Source organism: Odocoileus virginianus, chromosome 33 (assembly GCF_023699985.2).
Source record: "Odocoileus virginianus isolate 20LAN1187 ecotype Illinois chromosome 33, Ovbor_1.2, whole genome shotgun sequence".
NCBI lineage: Eukaryota > Metazoa > Chordata > Mammalia > Artiodactyla > Cervidae > Odocoileus > Odocoileus virginianus.
In genome coordinates this window covers 39,240,917-39,261,590 of record NC_069706.1, presented here as the reverse complement: position 1 = coordinate 39,261,590, position 20,674 = coordinate 39,240,917, and the positions used below count along the sequence as shown (strand labels likewise).

General features: G+C 57.9%; 1 protein-coding gene across 1 annotated transcript; it reads left to right on the top strand.

The window, feature by feature from the left end:
- The first annotated feature begins 1,336 nt into the window (after positions 1 to 1,336).
- On the top strand, positions 1,337 to 20,674 carry LOC110136566 (kinesin-like protein KIF19). Its single transcript, XM_070460683.1, has 13 exons — positions 1,337 to 1,423; positions 2,435 to 2,515; positions 4,734 to 4,844; positions 6,213 to 6,300; positions 7,207 to 7,343; positions 7,557 to 7,682; positions 8,738 to 8,932; positions 10,721 to 10,873; positions 11,468 to 11,590; positions 12,851 to 13,001; positions 15,309 to 15,486; positions 16,503 to 16,723; positions 20,112 to 20,674. Exons 1-13 carry the CDS (start codon positions 1,337 to 1,339, stop codon positions 20,672 to 20,674), a joined length of 2,214 nt encoding a protein of 737 aa, XP_070316784.1.

Below are 20,674 nucleotides of genomic sequence, written 5' to 3'. Positions count from 1 at the left end.
CTCCTCACCCCCTCAGAATCACGGCAGGTCTTGGTTCCTGTCCTGTTCCTCAGACTTCACTGTGTCGAGACCCAGGTTTTCTAATTTCATGGCCCTAGGAAGGAACAAGCACATGGTTCTATCCTATTAACAGATTTTTAACAGAGCTTTTAAAAACCTAACTTTTCACTGTTTTAAACTGGCTAGTTGTAACTTTTACATAGTTTGTGAATAAAAATTTCTTAAGCACTTGTGCTTGCGTTCTTTCTTTTGTAGAACTAACTGGGCGTCCTGGGGCTGGCCCTTCATGGAGCAATTTCCCGACCCGGTTGGTGGGGAGGGCAGGGTCCCCAGCGTGTGGCTCGGGCCCCAGGTGGGCGCTGGGCTCCTGGCCACCCGCGCAGGCCTTGTCTCCGTCGTGCTGCGGGGCAGTTGGGGTGTGAAGGATTTGCCTTCATGGGGGAACCCAGTGACGTGGACTGCAGCAAGTTCCCAGGGGGTCACAGGCTGGACCTTCGTGGGGGGTAGAGGTGGGGAGGGGGCAGGGGAGCATGGATGTTAGGGGGGCTCGTTCACATGGGCAAGAAGTCCTGGAGCCCAGTGTTGACCTGGATGCGACCAGCACAGCCCTGCCCGTACACAGCAGATGGTCCATGCTGCTGGGCCAAGCAACCCCATGGTCACCCAACCCCAGGCCCAGCCCCGCACGTGGAGGGGCCCTGGGCCCTTCCCACCCTGAAGTCAGAGTTCTCAGACCTCGGCTTTGCGGATCTGGCCTCCGCGGTCTATGGAAATGCAGCAGTTGTTTCACCAGCGTGCGCTCTCCACTGCTGCCGTCACCTGGCACGCTGCCGGCCAGCGCCACCTGGCAGGCACGGTTCATGGTGCAGTGACTGCCCTGGAGACCGCAGTGGAAAAGTTGGGCGCGGCATTTAAGGAGTAAATACGCCTGAGGGTTAAGGGGAGCGGGGCCCTGGGTGTGTGCAGACAAGCAGTGTGGGAAAAGGGCTTAAAAACCACATCCTAATAAGAAAAGCTGCAGGTACCTTTCAAGGTTGCGGTGGACATGCCTTTGGCAGGAAGTATTCCCAGGGGACTATTTCATCGAACGTGAGCCCGTTTGGGGGAGTAGCTCCGGTCCTAAGCCTGGTGCGGCTCTCAGGCAGGCACACCACAGGGAGCCCATGGTGTCCGACACAGGGGCGACCCCCGAAGAACCACGGAGGCGGTCCCCCGAGCTGCTGAGACTCAGGGACGAGCAGGGCCCCAGGGACCCGGTGACGTCACGCGTGGGGCGGGGCTAACAGGTCTCCCGCCAGGATAGCAGGGAGCAGGCAGCTCCTGTCCGCAGCCAGCCATGCCCTCCCGCCCTGCTGCGGGCCCCTCCCCGGCCCGGGGCAGCCCAGCCAAGAGGGAGATGGAGCCCAAGGACCAGCAGCTCACGGTGAGCACTCCCCACGTGCCGGGAGCGGGCTGCCTCCTCCTGACCCACTGCTCCGGTGACCTGCTGTCATCAGCCCGGGCCCCCATCTGCTCAGCCCTGCTCTGTCCCTGCTCTGCTTAGCCATCCCTCATGAGGACCTGGTGACCCCCCTGCTCCTCAGCCCGAGTCTCCAGCATCCCTTCACCCTTGCCCTCTGAACCTCACTCCCCAGGGAGCTCAGGGCCTGGACCATGACCCCCAGATGGAGTGGGGTGGATACCCCCTACACCTGGCCCCATCAGGGCCCCAGAGGCCTGACCAGACCCATCCCCTAGGTGACGTGCAGGCTCAGTCCATTAGACAGTGGGGTGAGTGGAGGCCAGGGGCGCGCCCTGACCTGCAGGCTCAGCGTAGAGGAGCCCTGTCGTGTCCCGGTCCCGGGTCTGGGAGAAGCACAGCTCCATGTCTACCAGGAGGGACTTTCCCATCTCACAGACGAGAAGGCAGAGGCCCAGGAGCAAGGTGCTGGCTTGCTGGGGGCCCACAGCTCATATGAGCAAGGAAAGTCTGGGGCCTGGGTCAGCAAGATCCCAGGGGGTCTCCTGTAGGACCCCCTCACAGCCCAGCTGGAGGGGGGTGGGGGGCAGAGAAGGGTGGGAGGCAGAGCCCAGGGCTTTTCTGCTTAGAAAACCAATTCTTGCTCTGAAAGTGCTCACAGCCTGCACGAAGGTTCGGGTCCCTTGGGTAGTGGGTGAAGAAGCCAGGGTGAAGTGTGAGACTGTCTGTGCCTCAGTCTCCCCACTTCAGACTAAGGAGGGTCACCTGACCACAGTGCTCCTCTGAGCACCATTGTGAGCCGTGGACGAGGAAGTCAGCGCCTGGTGGGGTTCCGCGGCCTTAACTGCTTCACCGGAGTGGGAGGCTCACCCGAGGTGGGGGTGGGTGCTGGGCCGGGGCCTCTGTGGCCTGGAAGGACGGGGCACTCCCTCCCTGCGTCCCTGGAAGGCAGCTGAAACGACGTCCTGCCCACAGGTGGCTCTTCGGATCCGCCCGCTCAACGACACAGAACTGGAGGAAGGGGCCGCCGTCATCGCCCACAAGGTGGGGGACCAGGTGAGGCTGTCGCAGGGCTGCAGAGTGGGACCCCCACCCCTGCACGTGGTCACCCACCTCGGGCCCCCTCTCCCGTCACTCACTCACTCCTTCCACCCTCCCAGAAAAGTTCACATCAGAGCTCACAGTGGCCCCGGGTGCTCCACACACTGGGGTGGAACCACGGGGGACTCGAGGGCCTGGTTCCCCCACCCTCCGCCCCCCTGACCCCACCAACTCAACTCCCTTCCTACCCGGGAGGGGGGAATGGAGCAGGGCGTCAAGCAAGAGATAAAAATCCAAGGTCGGGGAGCTGAGTGCAGAGAGCAAAGCAGCCAGAGGCGGCCACGAGCAGCCTCTCTGAGTGGCGTGGAGGTGGGAGAAGCCGGTGGTCCAGGGAAGGGCGGTCCAGAGGCTGCTCCAGGCCCAAACGCAGAAGCACGCAGAGACAGGCGGGCGGCGCCGGGACAGGGCATCAGGGCCTGTGGTTTAGCAGGGGGGCTGCCCGTGCAGCTGTGAAGGGGCCGGGCGACTGACCCCCGCACTGTAGGCGGGTGGCCCACTGGCTGCCACGTCGTCAAGGATTCCCGCTCCTTGGACACCGGCTCAGAAGCCAAGCTCTCAGCGCGGTTTCGAGGTGCGGGGCCCATGGTCACCACTAGCCAGAATAAATGCCAAGTCCGGGGGAAGAGCAGACGTGGTGCCTAAACTGCATTCCCCCGTCTGCCTTCAGCGGGCAGCTGTTCCAGGACGTTCCCAGGATGAGTTTGCAAAGGAGCCTGGGGGCGGGGCACGGCACCCGGCTGAGGCTGCCCCCTGGGTGGGGGCGCCCAGTGCCGACAGCAGGGAGACGCTGGGGTGACACCGCGGGGAGGAGGCCGGGAGGGACTTTTGGGTGTGTAAAGGTGCTGGGGCGGTTTGCAGAGAGGCTGGGGTGGCTTAGTGCTGAGTTCACGGAGACCTGACGAGACCGCTGTTAGACTGAGGGGTACACAGTCTTCTAGGAAAGGTTTCGGCTGAGCCGCGAAGAGCATGTACAGTCTTAACAAGGAGACAGTGCAAATGTAAATAAGTTTATGACGGGACCGCCCTGGGAGGCGGGACGTGGCGGCCGACTCCCCAGGATGTGGCAGAGATGGACAGATTCCCAGGGCCCGCGCTCTGCAGAGACAGGGCTATTGTGGCCCAAAGCCAGCCGAGAGCCGGGGCAGCGGGGCTGCGGGTCCACAGGCTGACAAGTCCTTACGCTTGAACTGTGCGCACCTCACTGATTAAACCAACGCGAGTGAGGAGGCAGGTGCAGCCCTCGGAATAATTGGAAAGCAAACAACTGGCAGAAACCATAGTAGCTGTCGACGTGGTCTCCCCAGTCCCCAGATCTTGGCACGTCGCCCATCATGGGGACGGACTGACCTCCTCCCAGAGAGCTCTGGCCATCTCTGGGTGAGACGGGCAGGTGGCCAGGGGGCGGGGCTCTCGGTCCCCATGGTCATGCCCCTAAGACTCCCTGGGTACCCCAGGCCCCGCGCCAGAGTAAACAGCTCATGGGTCTCTAGATGCCCTGCCCCCAGTGCCCAGGGAAGGGCTCTTTTGAACCTCCCTGTCCCCAGGGGCCTCGTACACCTTGCTTTATAATTACGTATTTATGTGAGAAAGGAGGGGCCCTGGGGAGGGGCACCGAGGAGCTCAGAGGGACAGGCGGGCTCCAGAGCTTGGGGGGACCCCGTCCTCCTCTGTGGCACACTCCTCTGTCTCCCCTCTCCTCTGGGGGGCGCAGCCCCCTGAGCAAGAGGTAAATGGGCAGGTAAACATCCCCAGGGTTGTGCGCAACGCCACTGGCTCTGAGCTCCACGTCCATAAAGCCGGTCCCCCACCTGCAGGGCGCGATTGGGGGCGCTGTGGCTGGCGGGACTCTTCCCTAACCCTCAGCACCCAGTCTGGCTGATCACTGGTGTCCGGGTGCCATCCGGGCAGGGCCTGACAGACAGGCACTGGGGGGGCGCTGGTGTGTGAGGACTGGAGGCAGAGCCTGGGAGGCTGGGGGGCTCACGGCCAGGGCTTTAGGGTCGCTGCACCCTCACCGGTGGATGGAAGTGGGGAGGCTGCCTGTGGGTGAGCACAGGCACCTGCAGCCCCTCCCAGCCACAGGCCGAGCCCTGGATGCCGTCAGGGGAGACAGCCAGGCCTGGGCTCCTCTGCCCTGATCCGGGAGCCGACCCCCACTCCTCACGGTTCCTAGATGGTGGTGCTCATGGACCCCAGCGAGGACCCTGAGGACCCGCTGCGCACACACCGGTCCCGGGAGAAGACCTTCATCTTTGACGCTGTGTTCGACCAGCACGCGTCCCAGGTGCCCGCCTCCCACCCCCCACACCCTGCCGGCCCAGGCCCGCCGAGATGTCGTCACGTGGGAGGACTTGGCCAGGTGGCCTCACCTGTGACGTCTCACAGGGCCTCCCTGATGGACAGAGAGGTTGGTTCCTGGGTCACCCCAGGGGCAGGGGGCAAGAGGCCCCTTCTACAGACACGGGGCCACCAGGTGCCCCAGCTCTCATTCACCCCTCCATGTCCACGTGCCCACCTCGCCACCCATGCAACCATCCAACAAAGACGTGTCCGGTCCACACCAGCCTAGAACACATGCCCTGCCCACAGTGGCTCACACCCCAGCCGGCGGGGCAGGCCCAGCTCTCTGAGCAGACAGGTTTCTTCTGCTCCCGAGACCTTCACGGCATCGAAAGTAGAAGTGACCTGGTGGTTGTCATTTATTGAGCAGCTGTTTCATGTCAAGTGTTGTGCTTAAGTGCTTGACATGCATTGTTTTACAGCGTCAGGGCAACCCTATAAAGTACATGGTGATAGTATCCCCATTTTTCAGGGAAGGAAGGTAAAGCTTAAGGAGGTCAGCAACTGGCCTGAGGTCACGTGGCTTGAGACCTGTAGAGCCGGGACAAAGTCCTGGACCGTGTTAAGTCCAAGGATGGAGGGAAGCGGCACCTTTTGTTTTGGCCTCTGTCCTACCAGGGCTCAGATGCTCTGAGCCGGGTCACTGGCCAGGGACGTTGGGACAGAGATGCAGAGTGGAGTCTGGGTGGGGGGCGCCACTCAGGAAAGACAGAAGAAGGGGGACTGTCCTTTTTATCCAGTCCAGCCCAACCCCCACACCCCCAAACACCAGCCCTAAAGGTGTCCTTCCTTGAATACCTCTGTGGACAGGGAGCTTACTACCCACACACTCCTATAGCTATGCACTGCTGCCCTGAATTAAATTCCACCAGCCCCGAAACTCACTGCCTGGTCCTGGTTCTGTCCCACGAGAGGAACCATACGCTCTTCCCAGATTTCCAGCCCTGTCAGCACTTCCCAGTCCTTGGCACTCTCTGATTTCTCTCAGTTCATACAGAAACCCTGGGAAGGACTCACACCTGTTTGGAACCAAACCTGGCAGGCCTCACAGCGTGCACTATCACTTACGTTCCCATGCTCTGCTCCCTCACCATGGTCTCCTCCAGGGGGCTTGGTGAGGCCAGGCAGTGTGTCTGTGGTCACGCAGCTGCAGGACTGGGGTGGGGCTCAGGCCCCGTCTGAACTGGCCTCCTCCTCCATGGGGTGCCTGTCTGTGTCCAGAGGGAGCAGGGCCTTTGAGGCACCACACACCCCACCTCTCCAAACATCCAGGTGCCTGTGTGTTGACTGTCTTCTGTCTGTCTGTCCACAGGAGGACGTGTACCTGGCCACCACCCAGCAACTAGTGGAAGGCGTGGTTTCTGGGTACAATGCAACAGTGTTTGCCTACGGCCCCTCAGGTACCACCAGGGCAGTGTCCTGGGAGGGAGGGAGGTCGGTGGCGGGGGGACTCCTCACAGAGTCACAGAGTGCCTCCTTCTTGAGGGCTGGCCACATGCTGGCCCCTCTGCACCTGGCTCTTTGGTCCTTGCAGCAGCCCCAAAAGGCAGGTAGAATGAGCCCCCTGTCACTGATGAGAAAACTGAGCCTCAGACAGGCAGGAATTTGCCTGCGGTCACACAGCAGGTACGACTGAATCCGAAATTCAGTCCAAGCCGACACTTTGCTGCCTGTGAGAACCACAGGTTCCTTCTCTGCTGCTGGGGTTGGCAAATGCTCATAGAGCTAGGCTGCCTCTCCTCCTGGAAACTAGGTTCATGGAGGGTCAGAGTTGGACAGGCCTTAAGCCCCTCCCTGTGCAGGCGGGGAAACTGAGGCACTGAGAAGCCTTGGTCTGAAATCACAGCTTGTTTATTTCATTGATTCATTCAACAAACATTAGGGGGTGTCTGCTATTTGCTGGGCTCCAGGGAAGGGGAAGTGCCAACTGGCCCTCTCTCATAGAGCCAACAGGTAAGGGGAGGTGACATATCCCCGAAGGTAACTGCTTAGAGTTTAACACACACTTTAACGCTCCCGTCACGAGAACAACACAAACATCTTCAAGTGCATTTGGAGAGAAGGACAGCCATCTCTCAGGCCCCCTCCTCTGACACTGTCTGCATTTTTGCTTCATGTCCTCCGTTTTCCCCACCCAGGTCTTCTTCCCCAGAGCAGCCATTAATTTTGTTCTTGTTTCCAAAATGGAAACCAAGCATGTCAGAGTGGCCAGGGCAGTTTGCAAGGTAAAGGTGTGACCAGGCTCTGGGAGGGGCTGAGCCCAGTGCAGGAGCCCTGCCTAGGTGGGCATTTCCCTCCTCTTGAAGGTGCTGGCAAGACCCACACGATGCTAGGCGTGGACACGGAGCCTGGGATCTACCTGCAGATGCTCAGTGACCTCTTCCAGGCCATCGAGGAGACCCGTGACAACACGGACTGCAGCGTGTCCATGTCTTATCTCGAGGTGAGCTGCCTACCCCCTTGGCTGCCCTGTCTGCGAAACAGACCTGATTGTGATTGCAAACCCCCGTGTATCACCCCAAAACCCCCCTGGCCTCTGGGAAACTTCAGGGCATCTGAGAATTCTCTGGAGATGCAAAGTCCCAGGGATAGGTGAAAGCCCCAGTGCCTCCTTTGCACCAAACCTACTGCTGCCAGCACTTCTGTCTCATCCCAGATTTATAACGAAGTGATCCGGGACCTCCTGAGCCCATCCTCGGGGTTTCTGGACCTGCGGGAAGATTCTAGGGGCAGTATCCAGATTGCAGGCATCACAGAGGTCTCCACCTCCAACGCCCAGGAGGTGAGGGTCACGGGGCCCACAGAGGGACATGTGGCTCCTCCACGGCAGCCACACTCACCAGGCCTCGCAGAGCAGAGCCAAACACACAGCTCCAAGGCGGCTTCTGAGCTACGGGTGCAGCAAGCTTCTGTGCCATGTCCCTGCTCTGCTAATCTGTGCTCAGGGCAGACTTCACCAATGGACCTCGCACTCTTCCCTCTGCTTCAGATGGAGGTGGGGGACCCCTTTTCTACACCACTGCAGGCAGTCACAGCCAGTCAAGTCTGAAATCCATTTGCCACCCTGATATCAAGGGCTGCTCCCATAAGGAGGGTGAGCTGGAAAGACTTCTCCAGCCCTCTGTCTTTCTCTCTCCTCCAGTCTCTCTGTGCAGTCCTTGAGGTGGGTCTGCCACCCATTCAGACCCTTCAGTGGCTCCCAATTGCCTGCAAACAGCACAGACTCCTCGTCCCCCAGTCTTCAACCATGCTGGCTTAGGTCTGAGGCCACCCACCCTTAGCACAGTCCCGCATAGGCTCCAGGAACAGGAGAGGAGCCTGCTCACCTATTTGTTAAGCACAGTGGCCATGTCAGTCTCTCTCCACAATGCTCTGTGGTCCTAGCATGCCTGGCACACAGTAGGTACGCAGCAGAGGCTCACTAGCTTAATTTCCACAGCTACTCGTGCACAAGTGGGTTTCAGTCCATCTGCCAGCTCCAGCAAATCCTACACCTGCCCAGAGCTCGGTATGGAAGAGGGCTCAGTGGGGAAGAGCTGGATGATGCACTAGTGATGTCTGCCATGGGCAGAGGCGGTGGACGGGGTGATAAACGTGTGAGCGATCTGACAGGTGCCCTTTATGCTGGACTTGCTGACTCCGTTAATTAATCACTTCATGCCGCAAGCCAGAAACGGCCTCTGCTGGACGCGGTTCTGCCACCATCAGCGAACCAGCTGGGGAAAAGCCTCCCGAAGGAGCTCGAGGGGCGCACGCACCCCCGCTTCTCTTGCTCTGGAGGGAGCCTGTGGCCGCCCAGCGGCCCCTGACCGTCTGCCCTCTCCTGACTGTCCTCAGATCATGCAGCTCCTCACCAAAGGCAACCGGCAGCGCACGCAGGAGCCCACGGCCACCAACAAGACGTCGTCCCGCTCGCACGCGGTGCTGCAGGTCACCGTGCGCCGACGCGGCCGCGGCGCACACCTGGCGGAGGAAGTGCGCGTCGGCAGGCTCTTCATGGTGGACCTGGCGGGCTCGGAGCGGGCGTCCCAGGTTCGCGTCCTCTCCGTCCCCGTCAGGCAGCCCCTCAGGCCGCGGCGTCTCCAGCACCTAGAACAGCGCCCGGCCCAGGGGAGGCGCCCGCCGAGCGAATGCGTCCTCGGCAGGCGCAGGGGGCCAGGCCGTCTCGAAGGGCTTCCCGCGCGGCAGGGCCTGAGCGCACCAGGGACAAAGACGGGCGACACCCCGGCCCGCCCTCGGGGAGCTCACAGCCCCTGGGGGCGGCCGGGAGACAGACGTGTGAGCTGATAATGAAGCACCGGGAGGCCCGAGCTTTGAGATTCGGGGTTACACGGAGGCTGTGGAGCCCAGAGGAAGGGGGTCCTCAGGGCCGAGCCCGGAAGGTCACCAGGAGTTCGGTGGGTGAGAGGCAGCCCCTCAGGCGGAGAGAGCGGTGCCTGCGCGGGGGCTGTCGGGTTGTCCGCCGGGGCCCCGCCCACTCGCAACCCGCCCACCACAGTGGCCACGCCCGCCCCGCCCCGAGCCCCGCCCACCCGCTGCAGTCACGCCCAGCACCGGCGCCCCACCCGCCGCACCGCAGTACCTGTTGTGGGAGGTCAGGGCTGTTCCAGCCGCTGCCCCAGGGCGGAGCCTTCTTTGAAGGCAGATCCTAGCCCAGCGCCAGGAACAGAGACGACGCTTGACGGCGGCCAACTCAGAACAACAGTAATGTTACCAACAAAGGACATTTTATGTCCTTCTAACGCACCAGTCTTTCCTGGTGGCTCAGTGGTAAAAGAATCCACCTACCAGTGCAAGAGAAGCGGGTTCGATCCCTGGGTCGGGAAGGTCCACTGGAGAAGGAAATGGCAGCCCACTCCAGTATGCTTGCCTGGGGAATCCCATGGATGGAGGAGCCTGGTGGGTCACAGCCCATGGGGTCGCAAAACAGACACGACTCAACAACTATACAACAACGCACTTAGCACTCATCACCCACATAATCCCCCAACGCCTAGAGGGCAGAAAGCCTCATGCTCGGTTTACAAATGCACGGCTGAGACCCGAGGTGGTGTGACTTCACCTACACAGAGCTACTAGATGGATCTGGGCTTTGGGCCTGGAGGGGTCTGGCCCCAATCCTTGCCTTTCACCACTGATATTTATAGTCCAGTTTACGGGTGACCTGGGTAAGTTCGATCCCTGGGTCAGGAAGATCCCCTGGAGAAGGGAATGGCAACCCACTCCAGTATTCTTGCCTGGAAAATCCCATGAATGGAGGAGCCTGGTGGGTTACAGTCCATGGGGTTGCAAAGAGTTGGGCGCGACTGAGCAACTTCACTTCACTTCACTTTGCAGTCTGTGCTGAGTCCTCAGGGCTTATTGACCATTACATTGCTTCACTTGTTCATTCATTCATCTGCTCGTCACCTGGCCTGGCCCTGGTGCCTGGGTTGCTGAAAGGAGCAGAGCCTGGCCAGCTGGCCCAGAGGCCAATAGAGTCAGTGTATTGTGTTAATACAGAATGGAATTCGAGATCCAGTAAGGCCAAACAGTCAGAAGAGAGCTACCACTGAAAAAATAGTCTGTTACTCACAATTCCCAAGAGGAGAGGGCATGAGAAGACATGAGTGCCCCACAGGGAGGCACCAGGGTCGGCCAGGAGGCAGAGAGAACAAGGGGAAAACGTGGACCAGACCTTTCTTGTGGTTTCCATGGAGACAGGCTGAGCATGGGCAAGGAGTGGACTCTGGAGAACAGGGATGCCCCTGGCTGACTGGTACCTGCCCTGGGTGATGAGGGTGAGCACCACCTCCCCACCAGCGGCCTCTCTTCATGCAGACCCAGAACCAAGGCAAGAGGATGAAGGAGGGTGCCCACATCAACCGCTCCCTGCTGGCACTGGGCAACTGCATCAATGCACTCAGCGAAAAGGGTGGCAGCCGGGCGCAGTATGTGAACTTCCGGGACAGCAAACTGACGCGTCTGCTGAAGGTACGAAGGCATGGCTGCAGCATCTGACTGCATCTTTCAGGATTTACCTGGGCCAAAGAGCCCTTCCAGGAATCCCTGAGGGCAGGAAAACACTGTAGAAACCACCTCTGCTCTCTGCTCGACTCCCCTCCATCTCTGTGAGTGTAGTCTAGCCCATGCTTGCATACTCCCAGGGATACGGAGCTCACTACCTCACTGAGGCTGCCTGTCCCATGGAAGACAGTCTGACCATGAAAAACTTCATACCACTCATACCAAGCTGAATGCTGTCACCTCCATTCTACGGAAGGCAGGGCCGAGAAAGGCAGATAGGCAAAGCAATACGTAAGTGGCCTGTAAGTGTGGCCTCTTGGTCTAATGTGCTCACATCTGAGTGAAAGGCAGGTGGGGAGGCCTGCCCAGGTCCTGTCTCATCCTGAGTGCCACCTCCCTGAGCACTGACTCCTGGTCCAGCTCAGCTGCCCTTCTCGGGCTCTGGAGCAGGAAGCCCAGATGGTCCAGCAGAGCTTGGTACAGGTCGGGGAGGGGTGGCACCACCAGGCAGGTGGGGGCCCCCGTTCCCGTCACCCCCAGCTGGCACCTTGCCCCGGGCAGGACGCCCTGGGAGGGAACAGCCGGACCGTGATGATCGCCCACATCAGCCCAGCCAGCACTCACTTCGAGGAGTCGCGGACAACCCTGCTGTACGCCTACCGGGCCAAGAACATCAAGACGAGGGTGAGCCGCTCACCCCACTCCCCTCGCCGCCCCCCCCCCCCCCGCCCCATCCCTCTCTTTCACTCTCCCACCTGCTCACCAACTCTACAGCTCTCCCTCTGAGGCTCTGGGGGAGGCGCCTTGATAAAACCATCATCATCATCACCGGAGCTTCTGCTCCCACACAAACCCTGAGCCCAGCAGAGGGGAGGCAGCTATGAAACATGAACCCGCACAGACAAATGTACCATTTCCAGTTGTGGTGGGTGCTCTATAAGAGAGCCTCAGGGCGCTGCGAGGAAGAATAACAGAGAAGGCTGGATTCAGAGGGGTCTTCACCAAACAGGACTGGGTCAGGCAGGGGAGCTGAGCTATGGGTGATAAAGAGTGTGTCTGTGCAGAGTGGGGGCCACTGAGCACGTCTGGTTAAAGCGCAAGTGCGTGTGCCCTGTGTGCCCGGGAGGAGGTCAGGACAGCTCCCCGTGTCCCCCGCTCCAGCCCACTCTGCAGCCGCTACAGAGCACGGGTGGAGCCCATGCAGACAGACAGCCTCTAAGACACATGGTTGGACCAGAAAAGCAAGTCAGAGAATAGCAGCTACAGTCTGATGTCACTTACGTAAACGCCCCAGAGCAGAACGAACACCCCCGCACTCCCCACGTGCATCTCTCTAGGCATGTGTACACATGGACATATAGCACCACACAGAAAAGGGTCTAGAAGGGGCACCCCAAAATGGTAGCAGTGGCTACCCACGGAGAGGGCTTTCACAAACCTCTTGTTGGACTGTATCTTTTTTAAATTATGGTAAAATGTACATAACATAAAATCCACCACTTTAACCATTTTAAACAGCACAGTTTGGTGGCATTAGGTACATCACTTTGTTGTACACCTATCACCACCGTCATCTCCAGAACTCATTTCATCTCCCCAAACTGAAGCTCTGTTCCCATTAAATAGTAACCCCCTCTCCCCTCCCCCAACCCGTGACCCCCACCCTCCCCCTTCCTGTGAACCCGACTCCTCCGAGGACCTCACACGTGGGTCCTGCAGTGTCTCCCTTCTGGGTCTGACTTATTTCATTTTTCGTCGTGTCCTCAGGGTCCACCCATGTGGTAGCAGGTGTTGGAGCCTTCTCTTTTAAGCCTCCAGCCTTCCCTTTTAAGGCTGAAGAGTGCTGATTTGAGTTTTCCTTGCGAAACGTGCTTGCGTTTCGCATGAAAGGAGCCTCTCCCAGGGCAGCCGCGGGCCCTGACCTTGGTCGCGTCCGGCCACCAGGTCAAGCGTAACCTGCTGAGCGTGTCCTACCACATCGCGCAATACATGGACGTCATCTCCGACCTGCGCGGGCAGATCCAGCGCCTCAAGGCCAAGGTGGAGAGGCAGGAGAGGGAGCGGAGGGGCGAGCCTGGCGGCCGGGATGCTCAAGGTAGGGCCAGCACACCTGCGCCCCCTGCGTGGGGCTGCCCCGAGCCCAAGGCCTCCGCCTGCCTGGCGCGAGGTCCTTGCTGAGCGTCCCACCCCTTAAATCAAATGCTTCATCCACTGGCATTTGGCACGCCCACTGTGTGGGGCAGCCTCCCCCTCTTTTCTTACTCTGGATTGTTTCTGCCCCAAAGTGGAACCCACACGCACCAGGCAGCTGCTGTCCAGTCCTTCCTTCTCCCCAAACCGGTTTGATCTCGGAGGCCTCCTTTTGGAGGGGAGCATACCATAGTTTTACTCTAAGATTCATCAGTAAGTTTAAAAGATGCCCTTAAAAAAAATACTTGTGATGAAGTTAAGTAGACGGGTGTGTACAGACACGCTTCTTTTCGCTTATTAAGATAAGCTTTGCCATAGTAAATAGAGGACTTTTGAAAATCAGTAAGAACAATAACGAAGGGCTTCCCAGGTGGTGGAGTGGTAAAGAATCTGCCTGCCCATGCAGGAGATGCAAAAGACTCAGGTTTGATCCCTGGGTCGGGAAGATCTGGAGTAGGAAATGGCAACCCACTCCAGTGTCTTGCCTGGAAAATTCCATTGGGTGGAGGAGCTTGGCAGGCTACAGTCCCTGAAGCCGTAAAGAGGTGGACATAACTGAGCACACACACACACAAGAAAGAACAAACAGCCCAGTTTACAGATACGGGTGAGGAAATGAATAGGCACTGGAGAGAGTCTCTAGTGGTGTAAACATAGGAAAAATTTCTCAATTGCATTAGGAAACAGAGACGCAGATTGGAACTGTTTTCACTTATCGGACTGTCTAACATTAAAATGTCAAGCAGTATTAAATGGATAATAGAGGGCGGGAATGTCCATACTAGAGTCTGCTTGTCCTGCCTCTTCTGATGAGCACTTTGGGCTCTCTAGTCACGTAACCCCGTTGCCCACTGGGTGCCTTTTTCTCTTTGGTAGATTTGGGGCTTTGAGTTTCTGTTGGAGCGAGATAGTGAAGGAAGATTTCAAAGAAGAGGGGCTGTTGTTGACAAGGCAGAGTCCCATGGGGCCAACCCAGGGCTTCAGGGACTGGTGGCAGTGGCCAATCAGTTGTTGTAGAGAATCTGTAAAACCAGGTGATGACTGGGAAACTTGGGCTTGTCTGGAGTCAGGGGTCAACAGGGAGACATGCTGTAAAATAGTTCTCATCCTGCTGGTCTGTTAGTTACCGGGACTCAGCTTGGTGGTCTGAGGAGGTGGGCAGCGTCACGGAGAGGGTGGGGGGTCTCATGGTGAGGGCATGAGGGGCTTCCCTTGGGTCCTGCTCTGGCGAGCCTAGGGCAGCAGTGGGATGCTGATGTCCATGCTCTCCCAGGATCCTTCCTTTACGAGCGTCTCCTAAGATTCTGTGTGCTTTGTTTTAATGACTGCAATGATTTGGTCATCTGAGTGCATCACAATTTATTTCACCAATTCCAGATTGCTTGATGTTCAGGGAAAAGCTACCCCCTGACCACTGCCCTCAAGGTCAGGGGTAGAGCTAACTGCTGGAACAGGCAGAGAAAACCGTGGATTAACCACTGCACAACTGCTCGGTAGGAACTGGCCACAGGAAACAAATAGTTTTGTTCTGTGGAACTCACATTCTAGCAGGAAAAGCAGGTGTTGAATATACCACCAAATTATGGATACACAGGAGACTGCCAAGGAGAAGGCAGGATGTTATCAGAGCAAGTGGCAGACGGACCCAGATTGAGAGTCTGGGGGCATTTCTCAGAGAAAGAGAGGTCAAAGCTGAGATGGATAACCTAGCCCCACTCCTGGGATTCCTGAGACTCAAACCCATGCAACCCGAGCCCAAAACAGGCAAATGGAGAGTCTAAATCACTCTAAGTTATCCATCCAAGTATCCATCCATCCATCCATCCATCCATTCATCACCCATCCATCCATCCATTCATCTGTCATCCACCCATTTATCCATCCACCCATCCATCCACTCATCATCCACCCATCCATCTATCCATCCATCTGTCATCCATCCATCATCCACCCATCCACCCATCATCTACCCATCCACCCATCCATTAATCCATCCATCCATCATCCACCCATCCATGCTTCCATCCGTCTATCCAAGCATTCAGCCATCCATTCACCAGCCCATCTACCCATCCAGCGTCCCTGCTTTGTCTACCCTCCATACGCACTGTGTTTAAAGCCCCTCTTTGGGCCAGATCCTACGCTGCTGGGCAAGCATGGATTCGACCCTGGCCTGAATGGCCAGGTGCAGCTGGCTCTCTTCCTGCCCCAGCCACCATCCCTGCCCCCGACGCAGAGGAGGACAGCCGCCTGAAGATGAACAGGATCCGGGCGCAGCTCATCGGGGCCTTCAAGGAGCAGCTGGAGATGCAGCGCAGCCTGGTGGAGCTGGAGAACACCAACATTGAGCTGCATGTGGACACGTCCCGCCACCTGCTGACCATCGCCGAGTGAGCCAGCCCCAGGGGGACTTCCGCCACGGGCATCCTCCCTTCCTTCATCTCCCTCCCTGTGGCTAAGCTGGGCCAGCGGGAGAGCCTCCCAGGCCGCTTTGGCTTCCTGCTGCAGGCCCAGTCCCAACAGGTTAGGCTCAACCCCATTTTACAGCGAGGATGCTGAGGTCAGACGGAATGTGGAGGCTGTGTCCCCTTGCTGGGGTCTTTCTACCGTTCCAGTCTCACTCGCGGTTCACACCTACTGTGAGTGACTGGCTGTGTGGAAAGGGACTGGCCATGCAGGTTTTCATCCAGACCAGGGTCACTGGAGGGCGAGGAGGTGCTGTATTAGCCATCCCGCCCGGGCGATGGTGTCAGCGGGACTGCCCTGGACAACCTGGACATGTGTCCACCCGCTGACGGGCCCCGGCGCCGTGCCCTGAGTCCGCTTCTTCTCCGGTCCTCCCCATTTCTCCTCCTCGTCCTCCCTTCCTGTGCAGTTTCTTAGTTAGGCAGACAGCCCACCTGCACTGGACGGATTCCTCTGTCTCTGCCCTCACCCCCTCCGCGTCCTCCTTCCTCACAGTTTCCACTCTCCTTGTAGTTCAGGTTCCGTTTCTGGCACCCTGTGTGCCCCTTTGGAGGTGTCGCCTGAGCTGGGTCATCCCAGCCCGTCCTCACGGAGCCCTGGGGGTGCTGTAGTCTCCAAGGTTTATAGCTGAAGAGCTGTGGCAGGGGGCCTGTGGTCACCCTGACAGCCCTGGGGTTGGAGGCACGCTGGGCTGGCTGCTGAGTTCTGCACTTGGCAGTCCTGCCACGAATGTTGACTGCTTCTTTCCTTCCTTCCAACGTTTCTTAAGACTTTTGTTTTCCATATATGTAGAAGGCATCAGATAGCAGACCCAATTCTTTCCCATTTTCACGCCCACACCTGCCAGCTTGGACTCACAGGGACTCCAGGGCCAGATGCCAGGGCCCCCAGCTTGGGCGTGGCCTGCACTCTGACCCCTGACCCCTCCGTGTGGCTGCAGCTGGGAGCGGGAAAAGACCCACCATGTGACGCGCAGGGCCAGGACGCCCGAGAAGGATGAGGAGGTGCTGGAGGCCGGCCCAGAAGGGGACGAGGGCCAGCCTGCAGAGCCGCATGAGGTGGCCCTGGCCAGGGAGGAGGTCAACATGCTCCTGGCCGAGCAGCGGAAAACCGCCGCCCTCAAGGTGCGGGAGAGACGGCATGTCCACGGGCTCAGCCGGGGTGCTGAGAGTCGCTAACGCTCTTTGATTGCAGCTGATGCACCACACCCTCCTGGGATAGTCGTTCAGAGTAGGGCTGATCACGACCATCCTACAGGTGGGGAAACTGAGGCTCGGAGATGAGCAGGATTGTCCCCCAGCCCCAGAGAGCAGGACCTGACCTGAGTCCATGCCCTTTCGATCTATGGTTGTGGCTACACTGGGGGTCACAGGGGGCTGTGGAAGCGAGGCCTGAGTGGCGGTGTGATGTCTCCCAAGCCCTCTGCCTGCCCGTCTGTGCCGCTGTCCGTCGGCGTCCCCTCAGGCTCCCCCGAGGCTGGTCTCAAGCCCGTGGCTCAGGGACGAGGAGTGTGGTCAGAGGAAGCCCAGACTCCAGGCTCCTCTCCGGAGAGAGAACTCTCCTCACAGTCCTCTTTTCTGAGAAGAGCCGGCTATTTATATGAGCTATTTATATAATAGCTGGTTATCTAATAGTCTCACTTCAGAAAAATGACAGAACTGGCGTCTATGGAGACTTTGGGGAAAATGCCAGTGAAGCTGGCTACTATTTCAGCCCATTAGTTAAATGTTAGCAGGTGTATTTTCAGGCAAGCGGAGAAGGCATCTGATGATGTCATGTTGCTAAAAGCAGGCAGCATTTATTTCACTTAAAAGTTATTTGCCAAACCAAGAACCTCTTAATATTATTGCATCTGCCTGTTGCAATTTGGAGATTACATGATCTCACTGCAAAAGTTCTCTAACATTTAAAAATAAGAAAAACGCCTTCTTCTTAAACAGATAACGTGCCTCATCAGGGAACATGGCCTCCGAGAGCCAAGTATAGACACTGAGCTGTCCCGTGTACATGTGGGCCTACTGATGAATTAATTAATTGGTCGATCAGTCAATAACAAATCAACGTTTTAAGTGTCCAGCTCCGTGCCAGGCCCTGAGGCCATAAAGATGAACAAGATACTAAGACTTAAGCTGTCGGTCTACTGGGAAGAGACACAACTGTGTACAGTTCAGTATGGTAGCAGGATAATAGATGTAGGAGCAGGGTGCTGGGGAGCTGGCGGAGGGGCTGTTGATTCGGGGGCATGGGTCTGGAAGGAAGAGAGGAGGATCTTGCTAGGGCAGCTGAGCCAGCTTCTCCCAAAGAGGTCCCTTCTCGGGCCCTGAGGATGAAGACACAGAAGGCTGGTGTACCACCTGCCCCTAGGGACCATGAGTTTGAGGATGGGATGCAGGCAGCTTCAGCCTGAGCGTTACTATCTGGGGGACTGGATGGAGCTATGAGGTGTGGTGATGGTTTCAGGTGTCAGCGTGGCCAGACTGCCATACCCAGGGATCCGATCGAATAAATGCTCATATAGGTGCTACTGTGAAGGTATTTGGGCTTCCGTGGTGGCTCAGAAGGTAAAGAACCCACCTGCAATGCAGGAGACCCAGGTTTGATCCCTGGGTCGGGAAGATCCCTGGAAGGGATTGGCTACCCACCCTAGTATTTGTGCGTGGAGAACTGCAAGGTTGGAGGAGCCTGGCAGGTTATACTGTAACAGGGTCGAAAAGGAGTCAGACGCGACTGAGTGAAGGTATTTGGTAGGTGAGGTGAACATCTGCAGTCAGTTGACTGTAAGTAAAGATTACCCCAGATAGAGTGGCTGGGCCTCATGCAGTCCACTGAAAGGTCTTACCAGCAAAACACAGGATTCTAGAGAAGAGATGATTCTGCCTCAAGACCGCACCACTGGCTCCTGACTGAGTTTCCAGCCAGTTGGCCTGCCTGATGGGTTTTGGACACACCAGTCCCAGTTTTTTAAAATAAATCTCTGTGGGAACTTTCCTGGCGGCCCAGTGGTTAAGATTCCATGCTTCCATTTCAGGGGGCATGGATTCAATCCCTGGTTGGAAATCTAAGATCCCATATACTTTGCAGCTTGGCCCCCCCAAAAAAATCTCTGTGTGAGTCTATGTGTGTATATATATATATATATATATATGTATGTGCTGTGTGCTAAGTTGCTTCAGTTCAGTTCAGTCACTCAGTAAATGTCCGACTCTTTGCGATCCCATGGACTGCAGCACGCCAGGCCTCCCTGTCCATCACCAACTCCCAGAGTTTACCCAAACTCATCTCCATTGAGTCGGTGATGCCATCCAACCATCTCATCTAAGTTGCTTCAGTCGTGTCCAACTTTGTGACCCTGTAGACTGTAGCCTGCCAGCCTCTGTCCATGGGATTCTCCAGGCAAAGCTAATGGAGTGGGTTGCCGTGCCCCTCTATGTAAGTGTGTGCATGTATATATATGTGTGTGTGTGTGTATACATATACATACAAACATGTACATAAATGTGTATATATGTATTTATATACATGCAAACATGTAAACACATATATATACACAAACATGTATAAATATTGTTCTGTTTTCTGGAGCCCTGACTCACCCACAGAGTAAGATCAAGGGTCTCAGGCAGACCTCACAGTCCCCCCACCTGCCCCCCTCCGCTGACTTTCTGCAAGAGGGCAGCAGTGCCCAGGGCTGCAGTGGACGAGCCAGGCCTCCCGTCTTTCTGCTCCTTCTTAAATCTGGCTTTGGCCCAAGAGAACCAGGACCTCACTTTCAGATAAAGTGAAGTCGCTCAGTCGTGTCTGACTGTTTGCGATCCCATGGACAGTAGCTCACCAGGCTCCTCCGTCCGTGGGATTCTCCAGGCAAAAGTACTGGAGTGGGCTGCCATTTCCTTCTCCAGAGGATCTTCCTGACCCAGGGATCGAACCCAGGTCTCCTGCATTGCAGGCAGACGCTTTCCCCTCTGAGCCACCGGGGAAGTAAGTGTTCAGAGAAGAGGTCTCTAGCACAGAGGCTGTAGAGACATGCCTTCAGAGCCTTCTCCGTGACGACCAGGGCCAGCTCACAGCAGCGTCACAGCGTGAAAACAGGCAGCCTCGGCGTCCCGCAGCAGACGCTGTGGTGAGGGCCAAGCCCTGGCATCTGTCCTAAAGTGCCAGGCAAGGGACTTCCCTGGTGGTCTAGTGGCTAAGATGCCACACTCCCAATGCAGAGGGCTGGGGTTCAATTCTCTGGTCGGGGAACTAGATCCCGCACGCGGCAACCAAGAACTCGGAGCATCCAAATGCATAAATCCAGACTGTGGAACCCCGCGGAGGAGCGGAAAGGGTTTGGGCTCTGGGTTGGCTGCTTTGCACATGAAAGATGTGCCTGAGGGCAAGCTGTTTGCTGTCTGTCGGACTCGGCTGTTCTGGGGGAGCTGTCCCTACAGAGTCAGCAGCGTCCCCAGATGCGACAGCATCAGAACAGGAAATGAAGGACACGCTTAATGCGGGGCACGTCCTCACAGTCAATCCCGTGTGTTTCTGTGAGTGTGATTGCAAACCAGAGTCTGTAAGGACGAGCAGACTTGGCAGCAGAGACCCCGGGCCTCTGCCCTGAGCCCTCGGTCTCTCCGCCAGGCGGGCCTGGAGCAGCGTCTGGCCAGCGCCAAGAAGAAGGCCTCGCAGCTGGAGGAGCTGCTGCCCGCGCAGGCCACCGGCGAGGACCAGCGGGAAGCGCTGAGGCTGCTGCGCCGGGCGCACGAGCTGGAGGTGGAGAACGCGGAGCTGCAGGCCCAGCGCCTGCGCGGGAGGAGCCTGCTGCGCCAGAAGGACTTCCTGATCCAGCGCTACCAGCAGCACCGGCTGCTGTGCGAGCGGGTCATCCGGGCGCAGCGGCGGCTGATCCAGGGTGAGGCCCCGCCCGCCGCCCCTGTCCGGGCCCCCGTCTTGTTGGGGCTGCCTTCTGGGAAGGGCAGCCCCCGGGAGCTTCAGCCCTGGGTCCTGGGTCGGGAAGGTCCCCCGGAGAAGGAGACGGCAGCCCACTCCCGTCCTCTTGCCTGGAGAATCCCACGGACAGAGGAGCCTGGCGGGCTGCTGTCCGTGGGCTCGCACAGAGTTGGACACGACTGA

Excerpts from the sequence above, each read along its gene's own strand:
- LOC110136566 (XM_070460683.1), top strand. The coding sequence starts at position 1,337 with ATGCCCTCCCGCCCTGCTGCGGGCCCCTCCCCGGCCCGGGGCAGCCCA. Across the intron at positions 6,301-7,206 it reads GTTTGCCTACGGCCCCTCAG|GTGCTGGCAAGACCCACACG; the intron begins GTACCACCAGGG and ends CTCCTCTTGAAG. Across the intron at positions 13,002-15,308 it reads TGGCGGCCGGGATGCTCAAG|CCACCATCCCTGCCCCCGAC; the intron begins GTAGGGCCAGCA and ends TTCCTGCCCCAG.